At 44.5% G+C, this 16,289-nt stretch overlaps 1 protein-coding gene across 1 annotated transcript in view; it reads left to right on the top strand.

Moving 5' to 3' along the window:
- The window catches only part of LOC126519698 (dipeptidyl peptidase 1-like), an 83,360-nt gene that overhangs the window by 48,625 nt on the left and 18,446 nt on the right, over window positions 1-16,289 (top strand). Inside the window, exons 3-4 of the mRNA XM_050169059.2 lie at window positions 12,104-12,262; window positions 13,525-13,689. Of these exons, the coding sequence (XP_050025016.1) occupies window positions 12,104-12,262; window positions 13,525-13,689 (324 nt within the window). The remainder of the gene's footprint in view (window positions 1-12,103; window positions 12,263-13,524; window positions 13,690-16,289) is intronic.

Genomic DNA, 16,289 nt, shown 5'->3' on the forward strand with positions numbered 1-16,289 from the left:
CGTGGTCGTCAGTGCCACTGAACATGGCAGGGTCCCGCTGACGGAGTGTGCCGGGGCATACGGAGGACTGGGCAGCAGGCGGTCGTAAGCTCATGGCGCTTGCGGTGGTCATGATGGCAGAGAGAGTCCGGCTGCGCAATTCCAGGATGACAGGACACCCAGCAAACCTCCACCAATTATGGCAAAGAAGTCCGACACGGCTGTGGACGGCACGATGGACGCGGACAAGAAGACGCAACAGCGTAGGCTTAGCCAGTCACACCAGGGACAGCGTCTAGCCCGAGCCCCACTTCAGTAGCATTGGCGATCCGGCTGCGGAGCTCTGCACGGCGCACTTCTGCTTCCTTACTATATATATAAATATATATATATATATATATATATATATATATATATATACAAACGTTATTTGTGCATCGTATGGGAGTACCGGAGAACCCTTGCATGCTGACCAAGTGTGCGTACTTCTGTGTAAAGAAAGATAACTTAACACGTGAACGTATAATATCGGCTCACGGGCATCCCTAAAGCACGCCAACAGTGTAATGGTGAAATAGGCTTACTGGATTCATTGACTTACTTTATTTTATTTTATTTGGCCACTCAGTATGTGCCACATGCGCGAAGATTAGACAAGTCCATGCAGTAACTACCAGGGTGGCTGAACGGTCGTAGCCCCATAGTTCACTATAGTAGGTAAACAATATGGTTTGATAGAGTGGCGAGGTGGTGGCATCGCCTACAACCTGGGATCACAGCAGCACCGTGAAGTTGTCCCATGGGAGATACGATAGCACACACCTTGCTGGACAAGGCGCTCGAGCGTATAACCTTGAGCGTGCGCACCAGTATAGCTTACGGTCGCACCGAAAACTGATACTTGGCTCTCCACTAGACAACATTGTCAGTAATAGCAAACTCCAGGAAACCATTCGGTTCTAATTCGCCGCGGCGGCTTTCTGCGGCGCTAGGCTGTAGTTCATCAGAACGTCGGTGGTCTGTCAAGTCGTCTCGCAGGAAGGGACGAAATCGCGAGGAGAACAATGGGCTTCAAGACATTGTTCGGCCGAAGTCCTTAATGGTGGAACCATTATGTAGGACGTAGAATGGTGCTGTTGGTACTCAGTGTGAATCTACGTAACCGTGAAAAAACCTTCGTATGAAAAGGACGCCATCGCCGCTGTTGCAACAGCTTCCTGTGGTGATCATTATAGCTTCCTTTCAACCACCACTGTTACCGTGAGCCTTTCATTTTTTCTCAATTTGATATGTCCGAGTCCGACGCCTGCGTAGTTTGTTTTGAGCCACTCCTAGAAAGTGACACATATCCAACGTGCTCAGAATGCAAATATGGCTGCCGTCACCTGGGAGCATGGTCGGGTGTTACCATGGAAGTGTTCCCATGGAAACTATAAAAGTGCGAGACATACCTTGTTTTGGCGGCCCGAAGGGTACGTGGAGAAAAGAGCCACACTGGCGTGTATAAATTGACCTACAAGAAAATAGTTATTGAAATTAATAAGAAGCTGGCCCAAATACCTGACATACAAAGCAAGATAGATGCACTGCTAATATTAAAGAATACAGTGGACTAATTGGAGCTGTCTGTTCAGCATTTGTCTGATCAATATGATTCGGTGCTTGTTGAAATGCAAGAGCAATCAGCTTAAATAGCCGCCCTTAAAAAAAGGGCCGATTCCGTCGGGACATCTAACACGAGCATGAACGTTCTTGAGATGCAAAAGCAAGGAAGAGCAATAGAGCAGGCCACAGAATATTGAAACTCATGGCTTACCTGCCACCCAGAATGAAAATTTGCTCGTGAAGCTGAATAATTTAGCAACTAAGCTTAGCCTTCGTGGATTGATTAGCTCCGAAGTCGAAGGCGTGCATACACTGTCGCCAAAAACTTGCAATGTTACTGTCGTTCTCGCCCGTTTCGCATCACACGCCACACGTGATCAATGGATGGCTGAGAAAGCCGAATTAAAAACCGCTAATGTCCTCTACAATAGAGGTCTCCTAGATAAGAAACAATACGAGGTAGGATTCCTAATCCATAAGGACATAGCGGGCCACATCGACGAATTCTACAGCATTAATTAGAGTGTAGCTGTAGTCGTAATCAAACTAAATAAGCGGTATAGATTAAAGGTAACACAAGCCTACGCTCCAACATCCAGTCACGATGATGAGGAAGTAGATCAGTTTCATGAAGATGTTGAATTAGCGATGAGAAAAGTGCAAACTCAGTATGCTGTAGTAATCGGAGACTTCAATGCAAAAGTGGGGGAAAAGCAGGCTGGTGAACAAGCGATTGGCAACTACGGCGTCGATTCTAGGAACACTAGAGGAGAGATGCTGGTAGAATTAGCAGAAAGGAATAAGCTTCGGATAATGAACACCTTTTTAGGAAGCCTAGCAACAGAAAGTGGACCTGGAACAGCCCTAATGGTGAAACAAGAAATTAAATTGACTTCATACGTTCTGCTGATCCCAGCATAGTGCAGGATGTAGAAGTGATAGGTAAGGTAAAGTGCAGTGATCATAGGTTAGTGAGGACTAGGATCCACCTCGATTTGAAGAGAGAAAGAGCAAAATTAGTATAGAAGAAACAGGTCGACCTAGAGGCAGTAAGGGTAAAAGCAGACAAATTCAGGCTGGTAATTGCAAACAAATAAGCAGCCTTAGAACAGAGAGATGATGACGATGACACAGAGGTAACAAATGAAACCGTAACGAGGCTGACTTCAGAGGCAGCAATTGAAGTGGGAGGCAAGGCACCAGGGCAACCAGTAGGCAAGCTCTCCCAAGTAACAGAGGACATAATAAAGAAACGACAAAGAATGAAAGTGTCCAACCTAAGAGATAAGATAGAATCGACAAGAGATAGATAGATCGACAAGGCGAAAATACGGGATATTCGAAACTATAGCGTGAGATAGACTGCAGAAGCCGTAATGAATAGACACAGCCTGAAATCAGTTAGAAAGAATTTAAACTTGGCGTAGGACAAACAAAGCTGTATGCACTGAAAGATAAGCAGGGTAATATCAGCAATCTCGAAGATATAGTAAAAGCAGCGGAAGAATTCTACACTGAACTGTACAGCACCCAGAGGAGTCAAAATACCTCAATTGAAAACAGTAAAGAACAGAATACAGGAACTCCTCCTATAATTAGCGATGAGGTCAGAAGGGCCTTGCAAAACATGAAACGAGGAAAATCGGCATGAGAAGATGGAATAGCAGTCGATTTAATCAAATATGGAGGAGTCGTAATGCTTGAAAAACTGGTGGCTCTTTATACGAAGCGTCTATCGATGGCAAAGCTCCCAAGAAACTGAAGGAACGCAAACATTATGCTAATGCACAAAAAGGGAGAGGTTAAGGAATTGAAAAATTATAGGCCCATTAGCTTACTTCCAATATTATAAGAAATATTCACCAAGATATATTATCATCAGCCTGGTTACGCCCACTGCAGGGCAAAGGCCTCTCCCATACTTCTCCAACTACCCCGGTAATGTACTAATTGTGGCCGTGTTGTCCCTGGAAACTTCTTAATCTCATCCGCCCACCTAACTTTCTGCCGCCCTCTGCTACGCTTCCCTTCCCTTGGAATCCATTCCGTAACTCTTAATGACCATTGGTTATCTTCCCTCCTCATGACGTGTCCTGCCCATGCCCATTTCTTTTTCTTGATTTCAACTAAAATATCATTAACTCGCGTTTGTTCCCTTACCCAATCTGCTCTTTTCTTATCCCTTAACGTTACACCTATCATTCTTCTTTCCATAGCTCGTTGCGTCGTCCTCAATTTAAGTAGAAACCTTTTCGTAAGCCTCCAGGTTTCTGCCCCGTACGTGAGTATACTGGTAAGACACAGCTGTTAAAAACTTTTCTCTTGAGGGATAATGGCAACCTGCTGTTCATGATCCGGATCCGCAGTCACTATCTGTCCTAAGTAAATGTATTCCCTTACCACTTCCAGTGCCTCACAACCTATCGTAAACTGCTGTTCTCTTCCGAGACTGTTAAACATTACTTTAGTTTTCTGCAGATTAATTTTTAGACCCACCCTTCGGCTTTGCCTCTCCAGGTCAGTGAGCATGCATTGCAGTTGATCCCCTGAGTTACTAAGCAAGGCAATATCATCAGCGAATCGCAAGTTACTAAGGTATTCTCCATAAACTCTTATCCCCAATTCTTCCCAATCCAGGTCTCTGAATACCTCCTGTAAGCACGCTGTGAATACCATTGGAGAGATCGTATCTCCCTGCCTGACGCCTTTCTTTATTGGGATTTTGTTGCTTACTTTATGGAGGACTACGGTGCCTGTGGAGCCGCTATAGATATCTTTCAGTATTTTTACATACGGCTCGTCTACACCCTGATTCCGCAATGCCTCCATGACTGCTGAGGTTTCGACTGAATCAAATGCTTTTTCGTAATCAATGAAGGCTACATATAAGGGTTGGTTATATTCCGCACATTTCTCTATCACCTGATTGATAGTGTGAATATGGTCTATTGTTGAGTAGCCTTCACGGAATCCTGCCTGGTCCTTTGGTTGACAGAAGTCTAAGGTATTCCTGATTCTATTTGCGATTACCTTAGTAAATACTTTGTAGGCAACGGACAGTAAGCTGATCGGTCTATAATTTTTCAAGTCTTTGGCGTCCCCTTTCTTATGGATTAGGATTATGTTAGCGTTCTTCCAAGATTCCGGTACGTTCGAGGTCATGAGGCATATTGTATATAGGGCGGCCAACCTTTCTAGGACAGTGTTCCCACCATCCTTCAACAAATCTGCTGTTACCTGATCCTCCCCAGCTGCCTTCCCCCTTTGCATAGCTCCCAAGGCGTTCTTTACCTCTTCCGGTGTTACTTGTGGGATTTCAAGTTCCTCTAGACTATTCCCTCTCACCTTATCGTCGTGGGTGTTACTGGTACTGTATAAATCTCTATAAAACTCTTCAGCCACTTGAACTATCTCATCCATATTAGTAACGATATAGCCGGCTTTGTCTCTTAACGCAAACATCTGATTCTTGCCTTTTCCTAGTTTCTTCTTTACTGCTTTTAGGCTTCCTCCGTTCCCGAGAGCCTGTTCAATTCTATCCATATTATAGTTCCTTATGTCCGCTGTCTTACGCTTGTTGATTAACTTAGAAAGTTCTGCCAGTTCTATTCTAGCTGTAGGGTTAGAGGCTTTCATACATTGGCGTTTCTTGATCAGGTCTTTCGTCTCATGCGATAGCTTACTGGTTTCCTGTTTAACGGCGTTACCACCGACTTCTATTGCGCACTTCTTAATGATGCCCATAAGATTGTCGTTCATTGCTTCAACACTATGGCCCTCTTCCTGGGTTAAAGCCGAATACTTGTTCTGTAGCTTGATCCGGAATTCCTCTAGTTTCCCTCTTACCGCTAACTCATTGATTGGTTTCTTATGTACCAGTTTCTTCCGCTCCCTCCTCAAGTCAAGCCTAATTCGAGTTCTTACCATCCTATGGTCACTGCAGCGCACCTTGCCGAGCACGTCTACATCTTGTATAATGCCAGGGTTCGCGCAGAGTATAAAGTCGATTTCATTTCTAGTCTCACCATTCGGGCTCCTCCACGTCCACTTTCGGCTAACCCGCTTGCGGAAGAAGGTATTCATTATCCGCATATTATTCTGTTCTGCAAACTCTAATAATAACTCTCCTCTGCTATTCCTAGAGCATATGCCATATTCCCCCACTGCCTTGTCTCCGGCCTACTTCTTGCCTACCCTGGCATTGAAATCGCCCATCAGTATACTGTATTTTGTTTTGACTTTACCCATCGCCGATTCCACGTCTTCATAGAAGCTTTCGACTTCCTGGTCATCATTACTAGATGTAGGGGCGTAGACCTGTACAACCTTCATTTTGTACCTCTTATTAAGTTTCACAACAAGACATGCCACCCTCTCGTTAATGCTATAGAATCCCTGTATGTTACCAGCTATGTTCTTATTATTCAGGAATCCGACTCCTACTTCTCGTCTCTCTGCTAAGCCCCGGTAGCACAGCACGTGCCCGCTTTTTAGCACTGTACATGCTTCTTTTGGCCTCCTAACTTCACTGAGCCTTAGTATATCCCATTTACTGCCCTCTAATTCCTCCAACAGCACTGCTAGACTCGCGTCACTAGATAAGGTTCTAGCGTTAAACGTTGCCACGTTCATATTCCAATGGCGGCCTGTCCGGATCCAGGGATTCTTAGCATCCTCTGCAGCGTCGCAGGTCTGACCGCCGCCGTGGTCAGTTGCTTCGCAGCTGCTGGGGACTGAGGGCCGGGGTTTGATTTTTGTGTTCATATAGGAGGTTGTGGCCAAGTACTGCACCAGGGTGGCCAATCCTGCTCTCGTGAGCGAGTGCGTTACCGGCTCTGGTCAGGCCGCAATCCAGGCCTGTTTGTGCAATTTTCTCAACGCACGGTTTTTTTTTTCTGGTATTTTCCGGTGGAGAATTGTGCGGCCCGGGATTTGAATCACGGTCCTCTTGCACGGGAGGCGGATACTCTACCGTCCCCGCAGGAGTTAAATTAAAAATTAAATTATGGGATTTTACGTGACAAAACCACTTTCTGATTATGAGACACGCCGTAGTGGAGGACTCCGGAAATTTCGACCACCTGGGGTTCTTTAACGTGCACCTAAATCTGAGTACACGGGTGTTTTCGCATTTTGCCTCCATCGAAATGCGGCCGCCGTGGCCGGGATCCGATCCCGCGACCTCGTGCTCAGCAGTCTAACACCATAGCCACTGAGTAACCACGGCGGGTCCCACAGGTGTTGTACGCATTATTTAACATACAGTGGTGCCCTATTTGATCAGTCAAGGTGGACCAATCTGAGCTCGGTTATACCGCACGGATGGCACTCGGCTAGAGAACCTGGTATTTATGACCTGCACATGTGTGGCCATACATAATTGAAGATATGTACCTTTCTTTTTTTTATTTTAGGAGGGTTCCCGTACAGTGAAAAAATAAAGGAAAAGACATTAAAAAGAAAGAAAAAAGAGAAAGAAAAGGGGGAAAAAAAAGAAGGAACATAACAGGTGATTTGAACTCGTGACCCTTCGATGTTGCCCGGAAAGATAGCTCAGTCGGTTGGTTCATCAGGCCCCAGGCTATTTTCAAGCGCCACAGCTCCTGCTCCGAGCCTCATACTTACGTGGAAAGAGACTGATGTTGCCATAATTTCTTAGAAAAATGGCTGCCCTAGGAGAAGAGCGAACTCGAGCGGCTTTAGAGACTAGGAAAACTGCCTTAAAATATTTAGACTTGAGGGAAAACTTCGTTAACAACCTATAACACGGCAATCAGCACTCGAATACGACGAGAGAAATTATTGAGACGTGGAAAATTTTGTTGAAATAAATATGGTTTGCGAGACAAATGCTTGTAAGTATTGAACCTCTTAAAAGATGAGGGGAAATATGCGCTCACCGAGAGGGCATCGTCCGCGCGAGACCACCACCAGGCACCTTACTGAGACGTGGAGGGCTTTGCGGCCGGCACAAAGCCTCCCGTCCCCGCCGGCCAAGAGGGGAAAACGCGCTTTCTGATCGATCAAGGTTGCGCGGACATAGTATAACTCTAGCGTCTAGGAGAAGCTTAACCGGGTGCGATGGCGGCACGCATAGCGTGGGAAGCTAACCGCCAGAATAACTATCTCAAGGACTGCTGCTGACGAGGGCGAAATACCTTCGTGTAATTATAATAACCCTAATAGGACTACTTTTGAAAGAAAAAAGAAAGGAAACGGGCCAGAGGGCTATACTACGAGAGCTATGACTGATAGTTTTCTATATATATATATATATATTCATCTCATCTATGGGATCGCATGCGCGCGCTGTTGCTTTGCTGTGCGTTACATAGAGAACCTTAAACGAGGTGACCACACTGCACCATACTTTTCCAAGCTAAGCATACTCACAATAGATCATCTATTCCAACTAAGGCTGACTATGTGTACACATAGGGAAATTATTCATGACCCAAATACCCTGTCCACATCTTCGTCATCCGACAACTCACAATATCACCTTAGGCATAACCTACTTAGAACACCTATGTTAAGAACCGAATTTGGTACTAAGACACCCGCCGACCTAGTACCTCATTTCCTAATTAATAATCGAGAAATCGCTAATATGATTCAGGATTGCAGGTCTGTTTACAGTCTAAAGAAAAAGGTTAGGAATTATCTTTTGCTAACCTCATAATAGTACCCAACTGTCTTACGGTCTCGATAACTTTTCTGTTTAGTTTAGTCTTTTCTTCTCCTAATTTTTTCTCCTATCGGCTATATAATGTTTTTGTTACACTGATCAGTATTATTTGCTTGTTTAAATATTACCTTGTTCTCTGGCATTACTGATGGTATATTATTATAAAGTGTCACAATTTTATTTTTTGTATACTTGATTGCTTCCCGCATACATTTTCTTTATTTTCTTTTTTTCACATTGTTGCACTGTATATTCATGACGATCCATCCCCTGAGCAATGTCGGGGTAGGGGGGCCTTTATCAGGCAGTTGCATCTGCCTTTAGCGCATACATCCCAGACAATATTTGTAATAATCACCACTCCTCTCTGTAATGCGCCTCGGGCCTTGAGAGTATGGTAATAAATGAATAAAATGTATTGTGTAAATAAAGCTTTCAAATATTGAATTCTACTCTGGGCAGAAAGCAGTGTACAAACACGTTAAGCGTATACCAAAGCGTCTTTTAACATATGCATAGACATGAAGACATTTTCAAGACCTCAAATTAACGTGAAGAAATTTTTTCATGTCGATGCAGAGACGCTCTCGTACTTTATTTTCGCCTTTGTTGTCGGCCGTTTCTTGAATGATTTCACCTAGTGCGTTTAGATTTGATTCGCTATGGAGGCCTCACGTGCGAAGCTCGCGCAGCAAGTACCTTATCGATTTGTCGGGATGACCACGGGTTCACGCACAAACACATGACCCAAGATAGATAGAGCTGACTGTCACCCGAAGGGCACATTTCTCATCCGACAGCGCTATCACGAACGCCGTTATCGCACTCGAGCAAGGGCTTCCCTGTGCAGGCGCGCCACTAGCGTATGTCTTCGACTTCCTTTGTTGTCTGCCTACATGATCGGATGTCACTATCTGCCTTCACACGATCTCCGCTGAGGTCGGGATACGCGCGCACTTCTTTCAAGACGAAAGCTCACGTGACGCAGCGACCGAGACAATGGGCCAGATAAAACGAGGCCTATTATCGCTATACTTCTAGCAAGCCATTTGGCCTAGACCAAGTGTTATCAGCTTAAGTATTTAGACTTCCTCAGAGGACTGCACGTGTTGCATTCTCTCAGCTGTCGGCTATCAGTCCTGCTGAGCACTCGTAATATCCTATCGAACCTGAGCCCTTTCGGAGATCCCGAGATTTTCAAAATGTCCGCGTACGCGAATTTATTTACGTCCCCGTCTTTCTTTCTTTTTCGCACGCGTCGGTTGAGTATTGTGGTCCCAGTACCTACGAATGTCCCGTTTAAGCCTACGGAGCGGTCGTAAACGACAGGCGATCTCAATCGCTATCTGCGCAAGTTCGCACATTCTCGATGAAACTGACCAGCGCAAGCCGCAAGGGGCAGAAAAGAAGAGCCAGTGCCCGCTGCGCCTTCCTTCGCTTTTTGCTGCGGCGTTTCACTAATCAATTGTGCTTATCTTAAAAGCTCAAGTAATTTATCCTTGACTCTTGGATTTACCTTAGATCAGGAAGACCGACAGTATAATCGTCGTTTAAGAACATTGCGATATAAATCCGGTCGGATGTGGTGTAAGCCGAGTGTCGTTGCTTCGATTACTGCTGTTAAATGTTTCTGCACGCAAAGCTCTTGCATGTTTGTGCTCGCCTCCTATGCTCGAAAAAATATATCGTGCCCGACGCGAAGCAACATTACCACGCGCGCGAATTGAAATATTCGTAAATCAAATGTAGACATGTCAAGTCAAGTTTATTGCAAAGTCATGTTCGAGTTACATGGTAATATTATTACAGCAGAACGTCCCAGAGTTTCGAAAATAACTGCTAGGGGGACCTCCTATCATTACATAAATAGGGTTATTATACAAGAACAGCAAAGAAGTATGCTCGTGTGAGCAGGAAGAATAATAATTAGGCAAGTTGATTATCTAAAACAGGATATTTGATACAAAAAGTTATGGTAACGCTAACTTTTTTAGAGAACACTAAAAGTAATCGAAAGCGTGTGAAGAAGCAGAATAACAACGAATATTAACAAAGAATAGTCAACCCCACATGAGAGACCAAAGTCCTTGCATTACCAATAATAATATTTACTTATACAAAAACAAAATGTATACAGCAAATTGACATACATATTGGTAGTTAATTAAAGAATTTGGTTTGTGGCCTAATTCCTGAATGAAATGTTTGTTTGTGCACGCGGAGAATGTATGACCGCTTTGTAATGATTTTATTTCGAAAGGTAATTACTTCCACATTGCTATGCCAGAGAAGAGAGCTGTGAACTTGTCGTGATTTGTCCTTACGGCAGGTAAAAGGTTATTGTGCAGGCTAAAGCACGTGCTGTTGTTGCTAGTAATGTGTTCAGGATCAATACATTCAATTAATATGTCGTGTGGGATGAGCCTATATGCAATTATGGATGGTTTCTGACGGAATAGTTGTCGTAACGAGAGAATATTAAGTTTAGGAAACAGCGACCTGCAGGACGAATTAAATGGACTGAAAGTCATTAGTCTCATAGCTTGATTCTAAAGTCGCTGCAGACGTTCAATATGCGTAGAATACGTATTGTCCCATGACGATACACAATACGAAAGATGGGCATGAATATAAGCAAAATACAAAGATCGTACGATGTGATGTGGAAAACAAGTTCTTGTCCTGACGATAATGTGGATGCCAAATGCAACGTTTCTCAAAAGTGATTGGGCGTACGCATAAAATTTTATTTCAGTATCTAAGATGACAACGAGGAACCGCGCTTCGTTCGAAATCTGTATGACGTATTCACCAATGTGAACACGTCGATTTAACTTCGTTGGGAATGGAACACCATAACTGTTGTTTTAGACGAAGGCCTCTCCCTGCGATCTCCAATTACGCCTCTCCTGCGCCAACCGATTCCAACTAGCGCCCGGAAATTTCTTTATTTCATCGCTCCCCCTAGTCTTCTGCCGTCCTCGATTTCGTTTCCGTTCTCTTGGTGCCCATTCTGTAACCCTAATGGTCCAACGGTTATCTAACCGGCGCATTACATGACCTGCCCAGCTCCATATTTTTTCTCTTAATGTCAATTATAATACTGGCTATCCCTGTTTCGTCTCTGATCCAAACCACTCTCTTTCTGTCTCTTCACGTTATGCCTAGCCATCTTCGTTCCATCGCTTCTTGCGCGGTTCTTAACTTGTTCTAAAGCTTCTTTGTCAGTCTCCAAGTCTCTACCCCAGATGTCAGCACCGGTAAAATGCACTGATTGCTCACCTTCCTTTTCAATCATGAAGATAAGCTTCCAGTCAGGAACTGGCAATGTCTGCCGTATGCGATCCAACCCATTTTTATTCTTCTGTGAATTTCCTTCTCATGATCACGGTTCCCTATGATTAATTGGCCTAGGTAAACGTGCTCCTTCACAGACCTTAGAGGTCGACTGGTGATCCTGAACTCTTGTTCCTTTGCCCGACTATTTATCATTATCTTTGTCTTCTGTATATTAACCTTCAACCCCGCTCTAACACTCTCTCTTATCAATGGGCCTGTATTTGCAGCAAAGATTCTTTATCCGTAGTCTTATAATCTTATAATGCTTGACTTTTTTCTGCGCTTTGACGTGTTTTTGCAGTTATTACTTTCACGTGACATTGAGCTCCTTCCCGCCCCTTATGTGATGCCTTCGAGTCCTTAAGATGAAAATAACTGAAGTTAACCGACGTAAACTTGAAATAGATATCTGAATTTTGAAAAGTCGAGAAATCCATGCGCGATGAAGTGCCTCTCCTCAACTCGGGAAACGTCGTTCGATTCTCCTCGCAGGTACTTCGCCTTCTCCAACTACAGCAAGAGCGAGAGCTTCTGCAGCAGCACCAAGGCGGGATGGGCGCACGACATTCTCGGCCACAACTGGGCCTGCTTCGAAGGACATCGGGACGACAGCGTCCAGCAAGGAAAGCCACTGCAGGCTGAGACGCTCGGGTAAGAATTCGAGCCGGTGCACACTGCGTGGCACAGAAAGGGACAGCGATCGGGTGACACGGCTGTGATTCGCGCCTTCACTGATAGTTCACTAGTTGAACGTACACAATTGTCGCGCCTCCTTCTTCGAACTTGTTTTTAACTAATGATTTGATTTTAAAAGAATGCTTGGCGCCTTTGGGTGGCACGGGTTGCCCTTTGTTTTATCGCAACAATGACTGAAGTAGCAAAAATGTTCCAAGAAACCATTAATACAGTCAATGAACACAAGTCCAGGAAGACACAGAAGATGCACACGAGCATGAATAATAACAGTATATTGGTGTTTGCTAAGAAACCTTATGAAACCACCGGCGCTTTTCTCTGCAACTTCAGTGTTGGCCGTGGACTCGGCATTTTCTCTTTCAGGGTGTATGGTCGTCAATCTAATAATAATAAATGTGCACCAAGTGCTCGCATTGCATTTCATGTCTTGAGCACTGGAAGAGCAGGTGGTTCACACCTTCGTCTGCGCGGATGCAAGAGAAGTGCGCATATAATTTTATTTATTCAATCAGTGAAAGGAAATAGGAGCGCTTAGCAACAAATGTATTGCCGCATAGTAGAGATGTAGAAGAAAGCAGTAAAACTGGGAATGGCGACACTAGCGTTCTATTGGGCGAACTAGTGCCCTCAAAAACAGGCGACACTCAAAGAACGGTGATTGCGCCGCACACGGACGGCGATCATCGAAAATCTGATCTGCCGGTCAAGCACGTCGGCCTTCGTACGTGAGTCATCGAAGGTTCCACAGTGATCGCTGGTGTAGGCGTGTCTTCCAGAAAATTCTACACAATTTGCGTCGCACATGCAATCAGGGGTGCGATCTTGTACGCGTTCCAAAATAGAACGGACCGCCTGACACTGACACTGACACACATCTGCGCAATGCGCAGATGTTTGTCAGTTCTTTCTTCTTTTTATATTTTATTTTGTTCCACATTATAGCGCACTAAACAGAATGAAAATTCATCGGCATTCTTTTCGCTGACACGATAGCGTGCGTTGCTTTACATCTATCCATCTTCAAAGGCACCACTTTTGACGAGGGCAAATGACACAACGTAGGACATTTCATGTACTGTCCTTTGTTCTTTCGCTTGTTCCTTTCAGAAGGGGTGCTGTTGAAGAGGGATCGGTACCAACTTACCCAATTTTCAATCTTGATACGTCACGCACCTATGTGGCTGATGTGCTCTGTCTACTCCTGTGTCACTGAACAGGCGTGAAGTGGGCGACACCGTGGACCCTTTCAACAGCGAGGAGTTCGTGGCGCTCCTCAACAAGGCGCAGAGCTCTTGGACGGCAAAGGTGCACGAGCCCTTCCGGGGCAAGACCCTCGACGAGATGATGAGCATCCGCGGGGGTCACCGCAACAGGAACTTCAGGTGACGGCCGAGATGAACGCGCCGAAATGCAGTAGGCTTCAGAAAGAGGAGACCCAAAATTAAGGAACGAAGCATCGTGCCAACGCTTTCGGACCGTTGCACCTTGTTCCGGTGTTGTAAACACTTTCTCGGACAAAGTCGCCACATCGTAGCTTCACAAACTTTATATTCAGCAAAAGGTCGCTTAGCAATGATGATGATGATGATGATTACTTGTTTGTTAATTTCTCTATTTTATTATTTGCTTCTGTTTATTATTCTTCGACATCTTTCTCGTTATTTTGAACGAGATCTTTATTCTTCCAATGACGAGCGAACTGTCCGGATAGGAACCGGCAGTGCCGTGAAAACAGCGTCTGATTTCAAGTGAAAGGTCACCGCTTCCACTTGCGATGTTTCCCCTCGCCGAAAATATCTCAAATTTGTTGCTCTCCTACAGGTGACTTACTATAATCTGAGACCAAGTTATTTTGGCGTCTGACGATGTTGTTGAAAAAATTGATGGTCCAGCGAATATTCACAGAAAAGGTACTAAGACATCAAAGTAAAGTTAAATACGTATGACAGAAGGTTGTTCAGATTAGAAAGCCTTGATAGATTTTGCGAATTTTTTTTTTAACTTTTCAACACTACTGTGTACACACTAAGTGACAGCACAAAGACCGCAAAGACTAGTATTCATTCATATACAGCAACTCTAGCAAGTCTCGTTGTCCCAGCTGCGGCCCCAGACTATCACTACTTGTTGCATTGGCTAGTTGGCTCACACTAGTCATGTGATAAAAGACACCAAACAATATGAAGAAATGACGGGACAGGAAAGGAGCGTTAATCGCAACTAAGTTTCTTCAGCGCAAACAGTCTCACGGTTTTAAAGAAAGGTGACACTGCGTTCGCGTACTGGAACCACAACAAATAAGACAAGACACCAAATGGTCCAAATAAATGCTTACTCTAACGTCACGATCATGATTATCAGCCTATTTTATGTCCACTGCAGGACGAAGGCCTCTCCCTGCGTTCTCCAATTACCCCTGTCCTGCACCAATCGATTCTAACTAGCGCCTGCGAATTTCCTAATTTCATCGCTCTTCTGTCGTCCTCGATTGCGTTTCCCTTCTCTTGGCACCCTTTATGTAACCCTAATGGTCTACCGCTTATCTTACCTACGCATTACATGACCTGCCCAGCTCCATTTCTTTATCTTAATGTCAATTAGAACATCGGCTATCACTGTTTGGTCTCTGATCCACCACCGCTCTCTTCCTGTCTCTTAACGTTACGCCTAACATTGTTCGTTCCATCGCTCTTTGCGCGGTCCTTAACCTGTTTTGGGGCTTCTTTGTCAGTCTCCAAATTTCTGCCCCATATATCAGCACCGGTAGAATGCATTTATTGTACACCTTTCCTTTTAATGATAATGGTAAGCTTCCAGTGGAAGCTTACCATTAAGCTTACTGTAAGCTTACTTAAGCTTAATGGTAAGCTTACTGGAAGCTTACTCTAACATAACATGGAATAACTGATGTTCAGAGGCGCGCAGGGACACAAACGGATATCGCCGATATAAATGCCTCGGGATTCTTTTTGATGTAGTATGCCTGTCTTAAAGAAGCGCTAAAAAAAATAAGTCGAGCTGTACTAGTAAATTACGCTTTTACAGTACCAAAATAAATACTCTCATGCCATGAAATGAGGTTTGATAAGCCAGCAAAAACAAAAAAGCAGAAGGCGGCCGCAGCCATTTCCGTAACAGCCCGCCGTGACGACATGGATTAAACAGTGACGTCTATAGGTACGACGGATATGGTTGTGGGCTTGACCGCGACTTCCTGAGGAAAGACAGGGGAGTAAGGACGACCGGATACTGACACAGCTTTACATTTAGCAGTTTAAGCGAGGTTAACTTAAGAGGAAGCTTTACCTCGGTAGCTCCTATCTAAATACATGGAAACAGAGAAACATTTATCAGCGATCATTGCACCGATCTTGATGAGCGATGTTTGATTTAAAAGAGAAAGTTAGGATCTTGTGAATATGGAAAGCGCACAATTTATATCGGCGTCAGCTGCAGTGTTAAAAGGTTCTCGAAATTAAAAAGAATAAAGTTTCCAACATTGTAAATCGGTAATAAAAGAAAAGATACGACAAATATTTCCACTGCACGTAATAACACGCCTAAAGCGGACAGAACTCGTATGTCGTGCACTGCTCTGAAATGTACCAGGGAAAACGCGGTGAACGCGGGAGATGGAAATTCAAGACGATGAGCAAAATGGGAACAAGGTGAAAGCGGGAGACAACGTTTCGACAAGTGGACTTGCCTTTTTCGAGGCATTGAAAAGACGAGTCCAAGTTCAAGACAAGCCCGAAGACAAGTCCACTTGTCGAAACGTTGGCTCCCGCTTCCACCTTGTTCTCGTTTTGCTCACCGTCTGAAATGTGCCAGTAATTTGTGGACAGGACCTCTGGCGAAACACTCGCACACATCGTGCCTATTTCCCTTATGCTGTAAGTTTTTGTATCAAATGCTTCAGGTTCTCGAACAGGTGTAGTTTACAGACCAGCGATATCTGTTTCTTATACCAAGGGGCTCCAGC

The sequence above is a fragment of the Dermacentor andersoni genome, chromosome 10 (genome assembly GCF_023375885.2).
Source record: "Dermacentor andersoni chromosome 10, qqDerAnde1_hic_scaffold, whole genome shotgun sequence".
NCBI classification, from domain to species: domain Eukaryota; kingdom Metazoa; phylum Arthropoda; class Arachnida; order Ixodida; family Ixodidae; genus Dermacentor; species Dermacentor andersoni.